Raw genomic sequence first — 17,521 nt, 5'->3', positions numbered from 1 at the left:
CAACTACTCTACTAGAAAGACTATGTGGAAAACCCTAAGACTACATCTTAGAGAAAAGAACCCAGCTGAGTCCAGCCTTTCAGTTGTTCCCACTAAGGTATCAAGTGTATAAGTAAAGCCACTGTGGATCCTCTAGACCAATGTAGTCACTAGTTGAATACCAATGAGTAAGCCCAGTAGCCATGTGTAGTAGACGCAAGACAAACCCTGCCTGAATTCCTGATCCACAAAACTGTGAGATAATAAGAAAAGTTGCTCACAATAGCTAAAAAGTGGAAACAATTCAAGTGTTCATTGACAGAGAAACAAAATGTGATACACACATACAATGGATTATTATTCAGCTTTAAAAGGGAAGGAAGTAATAACATATGCTAAAATATGGATGAACCTTAAAGGTACATGCTAAGTGACATAAGTCAATCACGAAATGACAGATGTTGTGTGATTTCAATTATTTGAGAGTAAGGCAATCGCTTCTGAGCCTTTTGGCTAAGATCAAGTGGCGAGTAAGTCAAAGTCATCTAGACAAAAAGCAGAATAGTTGTTGCCAGGAGCTGGGGAAGGGAAAAATGAGGAGTTAGGGTTTAGTGGGTAGAGTTCCAGTTAGGGAAGATGAAAAATTCTGGAGATGAATGGTGGTGATGGTTTCACAACAATGTGAATGTACCTAATGCCAAAGAACTGTACACTTAAAAATGATTAAAATAAATTTTATGTTACGTATATTTTATCATGAAAATTTTAAAATATCTTGGCCGGGCGCGGTGGCTCAAGCCTGTAATCCCAGCACTTTGGGAGGCCGAGACGGGCGGATCACGAGGTCAGGAGATCGAGACCATCCTGACTAACACGGTTAAACCCCCTCTCTACTAAAAAATACAAAAAACTAGCCGGGCGAGGTGGTGGGCACCTGTAGTCCCAGCTACTCGGGAGGCTGAGGCAGGAGAATGGCGTAAACCTGGGAGGCAGAGCTTGCAGTGAGCTGAGATCTAGCCACTGCACTCCAGCCTGGGCGACAGAGCGAGACTCCGTCTCAAAAAAAAAAAAAAAAAAAAAAAATTTAAAATATCTTATAAAAAGCTTGTTACACAGCAACAGATATCCAGAACAGTTATACACAAACAGAAGTCTGAAATAAGAACTATACTGCACTAAGTCTCCCTTCACAAATGTATATTGGCTATTATTTTAGGACATGATTTTAAGAAGTCTTGCCTCTCCATTTAATTTTTAATGTTCTGAGCAGAATCTTCTACATTAATAGGAATATTAAAACATATGAACAGAATTTAGAGTTAAAATTATATACTTAATCACATGCAAAATTATCACACTGTGTGGCAATGAGGGATAAATAAAAATCATTTATGGAAGTAAAAACAATTACGACCAAACCAGTACTTCTGGGGTCCTCCTGGAGAAAAGCAAAGGGAAAGAATTATGGCCTTCCTGCTCTTAATCTATTCATTACCTCTAACAAGGTTTATGAGGAAAAGGGGATGCCCTACATTAAAATCAATTCCACTATATCCTAATTCCTACTAAACCATCAAATAGGCCAGATGAGAATGGTTGATACAGGAAGAAAGATTAGAGATAAGATTAGAGATTAGAGATAAGGAAAATAAACCTGGTGGGAAAAAAATGGGGATACTTTCACAAAACCCTATTTAATTTTTCTAATTCTTAGATCAAGATAGTAGGTATTTTTATTTGTTTCTGTGACAAAATAATATAGCAGACCAGGGTAGCTGTATTAATGTCTGGAGCACTGCTCTCTGAGATCAGATAGTTAAGAGATGAATACAAGAAACAAATTTCAGGCCAGGCACGGTGGCTCATGCCTGTAATCTCAGTGCTCTGGGAGGCCAAGCTGGATGGATCACTTGAGGTCAGGAGTTCGAGACCAGCCTGGTCAACATGGTGAAACTCCGTCTCTACTAAAAATACAAAAAATTAGCCAGGCATGGTGCGGACACCTGTAATCCCAGCTACTCGGGAGGCTGAGGCAAGAGAATTGCTCGAACCTGGGAGGTGGAGGTTGCAGTGAGCTGAGATTGCGCCACTGCGCTCCAGCCTGGGAAACAAGAGTGAAATTCCATTTCAAAAAATAAAGAAAAAAAAAAAAAAAAAAAAAAAACAATTTCAGGCTGGGTGCGATGGCTCACACCTATAATCCCAGCACTTTGGGAGGCCGAGGCAGGTGAATCACTCGAGGTCAGGAGCTCGAGACCAGCCTGGCCAACATGATGAAACTCTGTCTCTACCAAAATATAAAAAATTAGCTGGATGTGGTGGCACGCACCTGTAATCCCAGCCACTCAGAAGGCTGAGGCAGGAGAATTGCTTGAACCTGGGAGGCACAGGTTGCAGCGAGCCAAGATCTTGCCACTGTACTCCACCCTGGGTGACAGAGCGAGATTCTGTCTCAAAAAAAAAAAAAGAAAGAAAGAAAGAAAGAAAAGAAAAGAAACAAATTTCACTCTATCCATCCCTCCATTTAAAAACCAAGAAATGCCAGGCACGGTGGCTTACGAGCAAGACACCATCTCAAAAAAATAAGTAAATAAAATAAAAATAAAAAGGCCAGGCATGGTAGCTCTCTCCTGTAATCCCAGAACTTTGGGAGGCCAAGGCAGGCGGATCATGAGGTCAGGAGTTCGAGACCAGCCTGGCCAACACGATGAAATCCCACCTCTACTAAAAATACAAAAGTAAGGTGGGTGTGATGGCAGGCGCCTGTATCCCAGCTACTCAGGAGGCTGAGCTGAGATTGCACCGCTGCACTCCAGCCTGGCAAAAGACCGAGAGACTCTGTTTCAAAAAAAAAAAAAAAAAAAATCAATAATTATCAAGGCCCTCCCACCTCCAAAGTAGCAAGCAAGAAAGAAACAACAAAGTATGTGTGTAGCAAATAGCTCTGTAGCAATCCATGACATAGGATATACTACATAACTAACTTAATTCCATTAAGCCCTTTATGGAATTTGCACAGCTATTTATAAGTGTATTTTATTTTTAAAATTTTTATTGTAAATGAGGTTTTGCCATATTGCCCAGGCTGGTCTCAAACTCCTGAGCTCAAGTGATCTGCCCATTTCAGCCTCCCAAAGTGCTGGAAATACAGGTATAAGCCAGGACACCAGACCTATAAGTGTATTTTAAATGTCACTTATCAGATGTGAACCCTGCATTAGTTTCAGAACCCACAACTATATGGGAGGATGGTTATTTGTGATTATCATTTTTATTTTTTTAATTTTTTTACTATTTATTTATTTATTTTTGAGATAGAGTTTCACTCTTGTTGCCCAGGCTGGAGTACAATCGTACTTAGATTACTTAATTATAGTATGAATTTTTTAAAAAAATCACTTGTTCAGTATATGCTTTTTCTTCTTTTCCTTGTGACAGTGTTCCCCAGGCTGGAGCGCAGTGGCGTGATCTCGGCTCACTGCAACCTCTGCCTCCTGGGTTCAAGCAATTCTCCTGCCTCAGCCTCCTGAGTAGCTGCAATTACAGGCATGCGCCACCACACCCGGCTAATTTTGTATTTTTAGTAGAGACGGGGTTTCTCCATGTTGGTCAGGCTGGTCTCAAACTCCTGACCTCAGGTGATCCACCCGCCTCAGCATCCCAAAGTGCTGGGATTACAGGCGTAAGCCACAGTGCCCAGCTATTTGTGATTCTTAATGTAACAATGATACTAAACTATTGGCCGTCCTTCCACACAGCTAACTTTAGTATGGTTTTAAAATTTGTCAATTAATATATAATTGTAACTTATCTAAGTAGCAGAAGTTAATGACACTTTTCAGCTTTATGTGACTAGAGTTGTTCACAACCTCTCAAATAGTTTCTTCAGCTGAAAAATTAGAAGAGAAATACATAACCTCTAAACTACCTGTTGACTCCAAAATTCTAAGTACTGTACCTATGTTACCATCTCTAAGACACAAACTCCTTAGTTTGAAAAGTCCTGGCCGGGCGCGGTGGCTCACGCCTGTAATCCCAGCACTTTGGGAGGTCGAGGAGGGCAGATCACCTGAGGTCACGAGTTCAAGACCAGCCTGACCAGTGTGGTAAAACCCTGTCACTACTACAAATACAGTTAGCCGGCGTGGTGGTAGGCGCCAATAATCCCAGCTACTCAGGAGGCTGAGGCAGGAGAATCACTTTAACCCAGGAAGCAGAGGTTGCAGTGAGCCGAGATCACACCATTGCACTCCAGCCTGGGCAACAAGAGCAAAACTTGGTCTCAAAAAAAAAAAAAGTTCTTAGTTGCAATTTGAAATTTTTTCAAATTATCCTTTACTTTAAAAAATAAAATAAAATAAAAAATAAAAACATTTAAAAAATAAAAACATTTCTCTGATCCAATATTAATACAAAATGTTCATTCATTCACTTAACAAATATTTGTTCAGCACCCAACTATGTGTCCTTTTTTTTGAGACAGGGTCTCACTCGGTCATCCAGGCTGGAGTGCAGTGGTAGGATCATGGTTCACCGCAGCCCTGACCTTCCTGGGCTCAAGTGATCCTCCTACCTCACCCTCCTGAGTAGCTATGACCACATTTGCATGCCACCATGTCCAGCTAATTTTTCTATTTTTTGTAGAGACAGGGTTTTATCATGTTGCCCAGGCCTATCTCAAATTCCTGGGCTCAAGCGTTCCTCCCACCTTGACCTCCTAAAGTGCTGGGATTACAGGCATGAGCCACCACACCCAGCCTTGCTCCATTCTTGAAAACTGATGAGAACAGGACCAAACACGGCTGAATTCCTTTGACCGAGATTGTACTTGCCTTTAAGATGTTTTACTTGTTCTTTTGCGGGGGCGGGGGGAGCAGGGTTTTGAGACGGAGTCTGGCTGTGTCGCCCAGGCTGGAGTGCAGTGGCGCCATGGTGGCTTACTGCGAGCTCCGCCTCCTGGGTTCATGCCATTCTCCTGCCTCAACCTCCCGAGTAGCTGGGACTACAGGCCCCACCACCACACCTGGATAGTTTTTTTGTATTTTTAGTAGAGATGGGGTTTCACCTGTGTTAGCCAGGATGGTCTTGATCTCCTGACCACGTGATCCGCCCGCCTCGGCCTCCCAAAGTGCTGGGATTACAGGCGTGAGCCACTGTGCCGGGCCCGTCTTTAAGATCTTTTTTAAAGAGACAGAGTCTCACTCTGTCACCCAGGCTAAAGTGCAGTGGCACGATAATGGCTCACCGCAACCTCTGCCTCCTGTGTTTAAGTGATTCTCATGCCTCTGCCACAGGAGTAGCTGAGATTACAGAGGTATGCCACCACACCCAGCTAATTTTTCTATTTTTAGTAGAGATGGGGTTTCACCATGTTGGCCAGGCTGGTCTCCATCTCCTGAGCTAAAGCGATCCACCTGCCTTGGCCTCCCAAAGGGCTAGGATTACAAGCAAGAGCCCCTGTGTCCGGGCTTAAGCTCTCTTTGTATTTGTATAGCATTTCAACACTATTGCTATGCTATAATAATAAAAAAACTCCCAAATTTATAAAATTACCAATAACTAAGGTTCTAATAAAAAATTAACAAAATTTCAAAAATACTTTAAGTATTGTTTAAAATCTACATTTCCAATGAGACATAACACTTTAAACAGGTATCCGTAATAAGCACAAAGTCAAACTAGAAAGGCAGGCAGTAGAAATACAAAATCAAAAGAATTTTTCAGAAAATCAAAATTTTGGCAGTAGGACATTGAAGTTGGTTGATATGAATGTCGATTTTAACTTCCAAAAGAACTAATAACAAATAGATAATCTAACTCGATACTCATTCTCCTCTGATATATGTACATTTATAGTTAACAGCACTTCTGATAATCTATTTTCAAACAGAAAATGTATCTAAGTAGTCATAAACTTCCTCACTATACCTTTAAAAAAATTGAGACAGGGTCTCACTATGTTGCCCAGGTCTGAACCTCCTGTGCTCAAATGATCCTCCTGCCTTGGCCCTCAAAGTGCTGGGATTACAGGCATGAGTCCCTGCACCCAGCCACAACGGTCCTTTTTTTTTTTTCACTGTTTAAGGAATTTTTATTAAAGCAGGAATTTTATAATCCAAATTACATTTCCTTGCTCAGTTATCAATTCTGTTACTTAAAACAGAACTGACATTTTGAGCTATTCCACGGTAAAGAATTACAAAATTAAAGAAAGGAATACTTTAAATTTTTGTACTTTGCTGAAAATTATTTTTCCCAGGATCTATAAAACATTAATTTGTTTTTATATTTTATTATTTTTTTGTGGGTTTTTTTTTTAAATCAATAAGTAATCTAGGACTAATATTATGTTTGCTAGACCTGGCATTTAATTTATTTTATATTTCGCAATTTTTTTTCCCTATTTAAGTTTTTCTATGTTTAGATATTTTTCTTTGGTGAAGCACAAGTTCCTTTTGGGGTCTCTGATCAATTTTAAACAGTAGGAACATCGATGGCACTGTTAACTGCTTTCTGGGTAGGCTCTTTAGCTTGGTGGGCTTGTAATACAGCTAGCTTCAACAACCTTAGAACTGAGTGACTCTGGAGACTCAGACGGAGTCTTGCTCTGTCACCCAGGCTCAAGTGCTGTGGCGTGATCTCAGCTCACCACAAGCTCCGCCTCCTGAGTTCACGCCATTCTCCTGCCTCAGCCTCCCAAGTAGCAGGGACTACAGGCACCCACCACCACACCCGGCTAATTTTTTGTTATTTTTAGTAGAGATGGGGTTTCACCGTGTTAGCCAGGATGGTCTCGATCTCCTAACCTCATGATCCACCTGCCTCAGCCTCCCAAAGTGCTGGGATTACAGATGTGAGCCACTGCGCCCGGCCAAGCATATGAAGAAGTTCTGAGTTATCAATCTCCAACAACATGCCAGTGATTTTACCAGCAAGAGTAGGGTACATGGCCTGAATAACAGGAAACAGCTGTTCACCCAACATTTGCTCTTGCTCTTGAGGGGCAGATGCCAACATGGAAGCAAAGGTTCCTGACCTTGTACATGAACAGCAGGCTATTGCATTGTCACTTGTGGCTGTGCATTAAGATGTTGCTGAGGACTGCGAACTCCCACAGCGTATTTATACTGTGGAACGGTGCGGACAGCAGGAGTAGCTGCAGCAGATACCAGCAGATACCAGGGTGTTAATATGTATGTGAAAAATCTTGATAATGGTATTGATGATGAACGTCTCCAGAAAGAGTTTTCTCCATTTGGTACAATCACTAGTGCAAAGGCTATGATGGAGGGTGGTCGCAGCAAAGGGTTTGGTTTTCTATGTTTCCCCTTCCCGGAAGAAGCCACTAAAGCAGTTACAGAAATGAACGGTAGAATTGTGGCCACAAAAACCACTGTATGTAGAGTTAGCTCAGAGCAAAGAAGAGTGCCAGGCTCATTTCACTAACCAGTATACACAGAGAATGGCCAAGTGTACAAGCTGTGCCCAACCATGTAATCAGCCCCTACCAGACAGCACCTGGTTACTTCATGGCAGCTATTCCACACTCAGAACCGTGCTGCATACTCTCCTCCTAGCCAAACTGCTCCACTAAGACCAAGTCCTCGCTGGACTGCTCAGGGTGCCACACCTCATCCACTCCAATATGCCTGGTGCTACCAGCTGCTCCTAGACCACCACTTAGTACTATGAGACCAGCTTCTTCACAGGTTCCACGAGTCATGTCAACAGAGCGTGTTGCTAACACATCAACTTTCCATTTTTTAACCAAAATTATCCAACATTAGAATTCAAGGTTTTAATATTCTTAATTTGAAAACTTAATGTTAAAGATCCATAAATTAAGTTTTATATTTCATAATTTATCATTCTCAAAACAGTATAACTTTTAGAAGCATCAATCAAGCACCTCAATTAATATATAATCTTTAGTATCAAGATTTGTTTTATTTATTTTATTTTACTTTTTTTGAGACAGAGTTTCACTCTTGTTGCCCAGGCTGGAGTGCAATGGCGCAATCTCCGCTCACCAAGACTTCTGCCTCCCGGGTTCAAGCGATTCTCCTGCCTCAGCCTCCCAGTAGCTAGGATTACAGGCATGTGCCACCACGCCCGGCTAATTTTGTATTTTTAGTAGAACTCCAGACCTCAGGTGATCCACCTACCTCAGCCTCCCAAAGCGCTGGGATTACAGGCGTGAGCCACCGCACCAGGCCCAAGATTTGTTTTAATGAAAGGGGCCGGGCGCAGTGGCTCACACCTGTAATCCCAGCATATTGGGAGGCCGATGCGGGCAGATCATTCGAAGTCAGGAGTTCGAGACCAAAGTGACCAACACAGTGAAATCCCATCTCTACTAAAAATACAAAAATTAGCTGGGCGTGGGGTTGGGCGCCTGTAATCCCAGCTACTCGGGAGGCTGAGGCAGGAGAATTGCTTGCACCCAGGAGGTGGAGGTTGCAGTGGGCCGAGACGGCACTACTGCACTCCAGCCTGGGTGACAGAGCAAGACTCTGTCTCAAAAAAAAAAAAAAAAAAAAATTAGCCAGGTGTGGTGGCGCACGGTAGTCCCAGCTACTTGGGAGACTGAGGCAGAACAGCTTGAACCTGGGAAGTGGAGGTTGCAGTGTGCTGAGATCACACCACTGCACATAGATTTGTTTTAATGAAAGAAACTGTTGTCTTATTCCTTCCAAAAAGGCAACAAATTGCACAACCAAATTAGAGTTTGAAAACTAAACCACATGAATATTTTAAACACTGTACTAATTAAAATGCAACATTAGGTACATTTACTGGGCTCCAAGAGCAAGAGGCCAAGCTCATTCCCTAAAATACATTTCGCCAAGTCGCCCAAGATGGAAACATTGTCAACAATGTTGCTTCCCTCACCTCCCACCAATTCTGATTGATTCTAACTCTGAAAAGTTGTTAAATCATTTCCTAGTCACTATTATCAATGCCATAGCCCTATCTGAAGATTTCAACGTCTTTCACCTAGACTACTGTTCATAGTTTCCTAGCCGGACTCACTGCCTCTGGTGTTTCCCTACTCCAATCTAGCACCAATTGTGACAATCAAAATGTCTCCAGCATTGCCAAACATCTCCTGGAGGTCAAAGTTGCCCTGACTCAGAACCACTGCTTCAAGCTGATCCTACAAGAAGAGTATCACTTATTTGGTAAGATTCTGGCCACAATCTATGTCAGTGGAACAGAAACCAAAAAACCTTACAAACGTGAGGCTGAAATTTAAAACCTTAACCTTAGGACTGCCATGCTTAAACGAAATTAGCTGACACCTCATAAAAAGAGCCATAATACTCTTAAACTCCTTTGAACTATGTATAGACTTAAATCATCTTACTTTAAGCCTGAATTATGAAAAGTGTACCTTCTGTCAAAGTTTAACCACAATATATACATATTTAAGCTTCTGGACACTAGAAAATTATGCAAATTTTTAAAAAGGACTTTGCGCTTTAATCAGTCCTCCTCAGAAGTTGAAAATAGGAAACTTCTTGGGCAAATTACTGCCTACACGTAAGTGTGCAAGCCACTCTGAACAGTATTCTCATTAAATACCTCCAGAAAAAACTCTAAAAACACACAAATTCTTATGCTTGAAAACCAGGAAGTTTTTGAAAAATCACACTCTTTTTAAATTTCCCACAATGGTTATGTCCTTACAAAGCTTACTCAAAGATAACTTATCTGAGATACAACAGTACCTTTCACAGGGCGTAAGAGATCTAAAAAACTTGGAACTCTAAAGGCCAGAACGAGCAGGGTAGCAATATGACAGGAGAAAGCACCTCCTACCAAAGACATCTGAAGAGCGAACAATCCGTCCAGACGCTTACCTTCAGGCGTTTGATCATCTCGTCAGTGGTGATCTTGTCGGTGATCTCTTTTACCCCCGGAGGGTAAGCGATCTTCCCGTCGGCACTCACGACGCCACAGAGGGCAGTGGCAGGCTTGGGCTGCGCGGTGAAGTCCATCCTGGGGGACAACTTTTGGTTCACAGTCCTCTACCGGCCTCTATCGGTCAGAAAACCAAAGTTCAGCGGGAAAGGGGCGACTTTGTAACCTCTTTTTTCATTTCAAATCTCTCTAATCTGGAAAAGGCCCTTTCTCCCCGGACGCCGGGGACCCGGCAGCGGCCTCGCCACCCGCTCTTTCCCAGGGCTCGAACCCCGCCGGCCCCACCAGCCCCAGCCCAGCCAGCCCCAGGCTCACGGGGCTCCTCGGCACCAGCAGCCGCGGCCGCGGGAGGCGCCGAACAGCGCCAGGAGTTTCCCATTCCGCCTTTCACAATGAAACCCAGCCCCGAGCACCAAGGTCCGAAGTTTGGCGGCCTCAGGAGGCCGGCAAGGACCCCAAGGCCCCCGCTCGGCCGTGGGGAAGCGCCCAGTCCCGCCCGGCCAGTCCCCTCCGGGAAAGCAGACGCGAGGCCTATACGGCTCGGCTTAGGCCGCAAAACTAGGGACCCAGCGGACCCACGCGCAGCGGCGGCTCCCGGGAACAAAACGCCCTTGCCCAGCCGAGCCTCGGACCCGGGGTAGTCCCCGCCGCACTGCCGCCCCTCCCCTGTTCCGCTCCCTCACCCCCGCGGGAGGGGAAAACAAGCCGCCCTCCACCCCGAGCCCCACGCCAGGAAGCGGCTGACGCGGCTCCGCACTTCACATTTTGTTCCTTCAACTTCGGCTGAGGGACCCCAGCTGCTTCTCTGGCCCCCGGCCGCTTGGCGCCTCCGGCACCGCCAAGGCCTTTCCGGCACCCCCGGGCGGCCCCACCGGGCCTCGGACCCGCGGCCCCCCTCCGGTCTCCTCTTCCGTCCCCTCCCTCCAGCAGCCTAGGGCGGGAGCCGAGCCACCGCCGCCTTTACCTCCTCCTCATGCGGGCGGAAGGTGCATCGAGCGCCCGGGCCTCTGTCAGGTGGTTGCGCCGCCGCCCCTCGTCGGGCTGCACACAAAGCGGCTCCGCGGGTCCCGCCGCCGCCGCCGCCCGCCCGCCCGGGAGCGGCGCTGGGGCTGGCGGTGCCGAGGAGGAGCAGCCGCTGCGGGGGGAGACTCGGGGCGAGTGAGCGCTGGGCGGGGAGACAGTGCCGCTCTCCGTCTGGCCGAGGAAGAGCAGCCTCGAAGGCTCCTCCGGGAACGTGTGCGCGTGTGTCCGCCCGGGACCCCCGCAGCCCGCCCGCACGCACCTCGCGCCGGCCCGGACCGCCGACTCGGACCCGGACGCCCCTCGCAGCGGCGCGCGCCCGGCCGTCCGTGCCCCGGGAGCTGGCCCTCGCGCACACACCGGCCGGTCACGCGAGCGGCGCGAGAGCACGCGAGAGCAGCGCGCGCTCCTCGCTCCCTCCCCTTCCTCCGCCGGCCGTGCATCCGCCTCCCTCGGGCCCGAGGCGGCCGCGCGCAGGGCGGACAGCGCCGCCACCCGGTTGGCGCCAATACCTGCCGCGCGGGGCGCCTCCGGGAGGACCCGACCGGAGAGGGCGAGAGGAGGAGGAGCCCGGGTGGCGGGAAGCGAGCCCAGGTTCCCGCGGCCCTGCGGGGGCACGCGGGGCAAACAGCGCTTTATTTTCGCAGCGGCGATGAGCTGGTGACTTTGGGGGGTCATCCTGAGGGACATAGACGGAACCGGTTGGGAGTAGTTAATTGCTCGGTGAAAATGAACTGATTTCTTCCTCAGGGAGAGATCTGGAAAGTCAAGGAAAGTTGTGCAACGGGGCACAGCGTGAGCGGCTCACTCTCGGGTCTTCTGACAGCCACCCGAGTTGCCCACCGTCCTTAGATTTCTGAAGTTAATATTTTGAAAGCTGCAAAACATGAAAATAGCATTGGGTCGAGTCGTTCTCAAGGTATGAGCTTTGGGCCACCAGGCCTCACAATCGCTTTGGGTACTGGCTGAAAACATAGGTTTCCAACTCCAAACATAAAAAAGCGAGGATCTCTGAGAGTGGAACCCAGAAATAAGCATTTATTAATTAGGTAGGTGATTCTTGTCAAAAAGGAAGAACTCATTTTTTTTAATGTTTTAAACCTACCAAGCATTAACGTTTTCTGTCATCCAAAGGAAAAAACTATCAGGTAAAAAAAGTGCACGCAGCAGTGTTTGAGCATTTTAATGTTTGTGAAATAAATGAACGCAAGAGCATACACTTACCTATTTTAAAAAAAATCAAGAGCATACACAAAATTTCCGAAGAGGAAGTTGAAAAAAGGATACAATAATATGAAATCGCATTCAGCTCTTGAAACTGACCACTACCATAGTTTAAAATGATATTCGTTTGTTTATTCAAATTATTCTTGATGGATATCCATTGGTCTGTTTTTTTCCCACATCCTTTAACGTCAACTTAAAAATAGTAAAGGTACTGCAGCTCACTAACTTGTTTTTGACGTTTTACACAAGAGAGCAGTCATTGCGAATCTGACACTCCAGTTGCTGATTTGCTAGAACTCTGCCCAAAAGTCAGTGGTTTGTTCTTGGGCATTTACAGTACCAGGCAGAATCCATTTAAAATTGTCTTCATCCAAACTATTAAGTGGACCAAAAGCTGCTCTGTTTTTAGGCTCTCCCTGTCACTTTTGATATTTCTTTTTTTTTTTTTTTTGAGACGGAGTCTTGCTCTGTCGCCCAGGCTGGAGTGCAGTGGTGCGATCTTGGCTCACTGCAAGCTCTGCCTTCCGGGTTCACACCATTCTCCTGCCTCAGCCTCCCGAGTAGCTGGGACTACAGGCGCCCACCACCACGCCAAGCTAATTTTATCTTTTTGTATTTTTAGTAGAGACAGGTTTTCACTGTGTTAGCCAGAATGGTCTCGATCTTCTGACCTCATGATCCGCCCGCCTCAGCCTCCCAAAGTCCTGGGATTACAGGCATGAGCCACTGCGCCCGGCCAACTTTTGATATTTTTTTCTGTGTTACATTTAATTAAACAGCAATGATTTTATCTTTCATTCTCCTCAGTAGCTTGCCCATTATTCAATGGAGTTTTGTATATGTACATAGATTTTTTTATTATTATTATTTTATTATTTTTTGAGACAAAGTCTCACTCTGTCGCCCAGGCTCCATTGCAGTGGCACGGTCTCGGCTCACTACAGCATCTGCCTCCCAGGTTCAAGCGATTCTTGTGACTCAAGCCCACAAGTAGCTGGGACTACGGGTGTGAGCCACCATACCAGGCTAATTTTTATTTTATTTTACTTTATTTTTGAGATAGAGTCTCCCTCTGTTGCCTAGGCTGGAGTGTGGTGGTGTCATCCTGGCTCATTACAACCTCTGCCTTCTGGGTTCAAGCAGTTCTCCTGCCTCACCCTCCCAAGTAGCTGAGATTACAGGCGCCCGCCACTATGCCTGGTTAATTTTTGTATTTTTAGTAGACACAGGGTTTCACCACGTTGGTCAGGCTGGTTTCAAACTCCTGACCTCAGGTAATCTGCCCGCCTCAGCCTCCCAAAGTGCTGGGATTACAGGCGTGAGCCACCGCGCCCGGCCTTACTGGTTGATTTCGTATCTTTTCTTTTTTTTTTTTTTTTTTGAGACGGAGTCTCACGCTGTTGCCCAGGCTGGAGTGCAGTGGCGCGATCTCGGCTCACTGCAAGCTCCGCCTCCCGGGTTCCCGCCATTCTCCTGCCTCAGCCTCCTGAGTAGCTGGGACTACAGGCGCCCGCCACCGCGCCCGGCTAATTTTTTGTATTTTTAGTAGAGACGGGGTTTCACTGTGGTCTCGATCTCCTGACCTTGTGATCCGCCCGCCTCGGCCTCCCAAAGTGCTGGGATTACAGGCTTGAGCCACCGCGCCCGGCCTCGTATCTTTTCTTTTTTTTTTTTTGACATGGAGTCTCACTCTATCACCAGGTTTGAGTGCAGTAGTGCGATCTTGGTTCACTGCACCTCTCTGCCTCCCAGGTTTGAGAGATTCGTCTGCTTCAGCCTCCCAAGTAGCTGGGACTACAGGCACATACCACCACGCCCAGCTTATTTTTATATTTTTAGTAGAGATGGGGTTTCACCATATTGACCAGGCTGATCTCGAACTCCTGACCTCATGATCCAGCCGCCTCGGCCCCTCAAAGTGCTGGGATTACAGGTGTGAGCCCCTGTGCCTGGCCTATTTTATTTTTTTGAGACGAAGTCTTGCTCTGTTGTCCAGGCTGTAGGGCAGTGGTGCAGTCTGGGCGCACTGCAACCTATGCCTCCTGGGTTCAAGCAAATCTCCTGCCCCAGCCTCCCAAGTATCAGGGACTACAGGCATGCGCCACCATGCTCAGCTAATTTTTGTATTTTTAGTAGAGATGGGGTTTTACCATGTCGGCCAGACTGATCTCCAACTCTTGACCCTAGGTGATCCACCCGCCTTGGGCTCCCAAAGTGCTGGAATTACAGGCATGAGCCACTGCACCCAACCTCCACCAAGCTTTTCTTCCCCACTCAGTGCCCAAAACAATGCCTTATATTGTAGGCCTCTTTAAATAATTGTTTCACAAATGAAGGCCTGCCCTCCTGGTGGACCTTAATTTGTTTGGGGAGAAATAGACCAAAATAACAATAATACATGTATATGAAAATAAAGTAGGGAAGAGCTGGGCACAGTGACTCCCACCTGTGATCCCAGCACTTTGGGAGGGGGAGGCAGGCAGACTATTTGAGGTCATGAGTTTCAGACCAGCCTGGCCAACATGGTGAAACCCCATCTCTATTGAAAACACAAAAAAATTAGACTCAGTGGCTCAGATGCAGAGGCTCAGGACTGTAATCCCAGCACTTTGGGAAGCCGAGGCGGGTGGATCACCTGAGGTCAGGAGTTCTAGACCAGCCTGACCAACATGGTGAAACCCTGTCTCTAGTAAAAATACAAAAATTAGCCAGGCACGCTGGCACATATCTGTAATCCCAGCTACTAGGGAGGCTGAGGCAGGAGAATCGCTTGAACCGGGGAGATGGAGGTTGCAGTGAGCTGAGAAAGCACCACTGCACTCCAGCCTGGGCGACAGAGTGAGACTCCCAGGAGTGAGAGAGAGTACAGATCACATATAGCCTTTTAGACCTCTGGTAGAACTGTGGCTGTCCTCTGACTGAGATGGGAAACTAATGGACTGTTTGAAGCAAAGAGGTGATCTGATGTATGTCCTGAGTTAGGCAACATTGGACAAACCACTTAATCCTTCTGTGCCTCATTTTCTTCATCTGTAAAACAAGGATAATAATAGTATCTTCCTCAGATGATTATCATGAGGAATAAATATGTTAATTTATTTTTTTTCTGTCACCCAGGCTGGAGTGCAGTGCTGTAATCTTGGCTCATTGCAACCTCTGCCTCCCAGGTTCAAGAGATTCTCTTGCCTCAGCTTCCCTAGTAGCTGGGATTACAGGCGCGCACCACTATGCCCAGCTATTTTTTGTATTTTTAGTGGAGATGGGATTTCACCAGGTTGGCCAGGCTGCTCTCGAACTCCTGACGTCAGGTGATCCGCCCACCTTGGCCTCCCAAAGTGCTACGATTACAGGTGTGAGCCACTGCGCCTGGCCATAAGTTAATGTTTGCAAAGTGCCTAGAATAGTAACTCGCATATGCTAAGCTCTACATAATTTTTTTTCATAAAATAAAAAAAAAATCATTATAGCTGCTGGGTTGAAAATAGCAGTAGATATGCAAATGTGGAAGAAGGGTAGCCCGGTAGGTGTAAGACAACTATAAAAATCCCAAGGAAAAATGGTAACAAGAACCATTTCTTAGAATGATAGCTAATAGAGGTAATGGCAGTAGAGGTGGTGAAAAGGGGCAGAAGAAGAAAAGAAGAGACAAGAAATCAGGGATGACAGCAGGTGCCATGTCCAGCCGCGAAGGTGGCAAGAAGAAGCCCCTGAAACAGCACAAGAAGCAGGCCAAGGAGATGCACAAGGAAGAGAAGGCTTTCAAGCAGAAACAAAAAGAGGAGCAAAAGAAACTCGAGGAGCTTAAAGCGAAGGTGGCAGGGAAGGGGCCCCTGGCCACAGGTGGAATTAAGAAATCTGGCAAAAAGTAAGCTGTTCCTTGTGCCTGAGGAAATGATGACCCTTTATTTCAGCAGTATTTAAACATCAGTATTCCCTGCCATAACATCTTTTGCCACCGATAGCTGGAATTAAGTGTTGTTTTGGAGCTGTTGTACATTTAAGAATAAACTTTCGTTAAAAAAAAAAAAAAGAAGAAGAAGAAAAGAAAGAAATCAAAGATGACTCTTAAAAGTTTTCAGCCTGAGTAACTAGAACCACTATCAAGATAATGAGGACTGTGCTTGGATCAGATCAGATTTAGGGCCTAAAAGATATCCATGCTATCGTAAAAGTTAATTAAACAGTCACTGAGCTCCTATACTGGGTAAGGCATTGAACTAGGCACTGAGAGAATATGTTAAAAACAAAATCCGGCTGGGCATGCTGGCTCACACCTGTAATTCCAGCACTTTGGGAGGCCGAGAACGGATCACAAGGTTAGGAGTTCAAGACCAGCCTGCCCGACATGGTGAAATCCTGTCTCTACTAAAAATACAAAAAATTAGCTGGTCATGGTGGTGGGCGCCTGTAATCCCAGCTACTCGGGAGGCTGAGGCAGCAGAATTTCTTGAACCCGGGAGGCAGAGGTTGCAGTAAGCCAAGATCACACCACTGCACTCCAGCCTTGGGGACAGAGTGAGACTCCATCTCAAAAAAAAAAAAAAAAAAAAAGGCCAGGCTGGGTGCCTTATACCTGTAATCCTAGCACTTTGGGAGGCGGAGGCGGGTGGATCACGAGGTCAGGAGCTCGAGACCAACCTGACCAACATGTGAAAACCTCATCTTTACTAAAAATACAAAAATTAGCTGGGCATGGTGGCACGTGCCTGTAATCCCAGCTACTCAGGAGGCTGAGATAGGAGAATCACTCGAACCCAGCAGATGGAGGTTGCGGTGAGCCAAAATTACACCACTGCACTCCAGCCTGGGTGACAGAGTGAGACTCCATCTCAAAAAAAAAAAAACCATGACAAAGTCCCTATGCTTTACAGGATCACAGTCTATTGGAGGAACTGGAGACATACATCTAATCCCAATTTGAGACAAGCCTGTGATATGTTTTTGTGTTTTTGGTTTTGTTTTTGATTTTGTTTTCTGTTTGAGAGGGAGTCTCACTCTGTTGCCCAGACTGGAGTACAGTGGTGCAATCTTGGCTCACTGAAACTTCCACCTTGCAGGTTCAAGCCATTCTCCTGCCTCAGCCTCCTGAGTAGCTGGGATCACAGGCATGCACCACCAAAACCAGCTGATTTTTGTATTTTTAATAGGGATGACTGGATTTCATTATTTTGGCCAGGCTAGTCTCAAACTCCTGACCTCAAGTGATCTGCCTGCTTCAACCACCCAAAGTGCTGGGATTACAGGCATGAGCCACCACGCCTGGCCACTGTGATATGTTTTATATTGGAGATGTGAACCACATTGTCTGGGAGCCTGGAAAAGCGATGCTAGGGAGCTTCACAAAGGAGACATTTGAGGCTAGGCCTTGAAG

At 46.2% G+C, this 17,521-nt stretch overlaps 3 protein-coding genes across 3 annotated transcripts in view; 1 reads left to right on the top strand and 2 right to left on the bottom strand.

Moving 5' to 3' along the window:
* Positions 1-11,374, bottom strand: part of PDS5A (PDS5 cohesin associated factor A) — a 171,758-nt gene extending 160,384 nt beyond the window's left edge. Inside the window, exons 1-2 of the mRNA XM_050790334.1 lie at positions 10,868-11,374; positions 9,843-10,020 (exon numbers count right to left, since the gene is read on the bottom strand). Of these exons, the coding sequence (XP_050646291.1) occupies positions 9,843-9,980 (138 nt within the window). The 5' untranslated portion in view covers positions 9,981-10,020; positions 10,868-11,374. The remainder of the gene's footprint in view (positions 1-9,842; positions 10,021-10,867) is intronic.
* The window catches only part of SMIM14 (small integral membrane protein 14), a 720,432-nt gene that overhangs the window by 436,151 nt on the left and 266,760 nt on the right, over positions 1-17,521 (bottom strand). The window lies entirely within an intron of this gene.
* LOC126954666 (translation machinery-associated protein 7-like) lies at positions 15,823-16,033 on the top strand. Its single transcript, XM_050790393.1, has one exon. It carries the CDS (start codon positions 15,825-15,827, stop codon positions 16,017-16,019), a length of 195 nt encoding a protein of 64 aa, XP_050646350.1. The 5' UTR covers positions 15,823-15,824; the 3' UTR covers positions 16,020-16,033.

This window comes from Macaca thibetana, chromosome 5 (genome assembly GCF_024542745.1).
Source record: "Macaca thibetana thibetana isolate TM-01 chromosome 5, ASM2454274v1, whole genome shotgun sequence".
Classification (NCBI taxonomy): Eukaryota; Metazoa; Chordata; class Mammalia; order Primates; family Cercopithecidae; genus Macaca; species Macaca thibetana.
The sequence above is the reverse complement of the archived record's forward strand: the minus strand, read 5'-3'. Positions and strand labels throughout refer to the sequence as shown.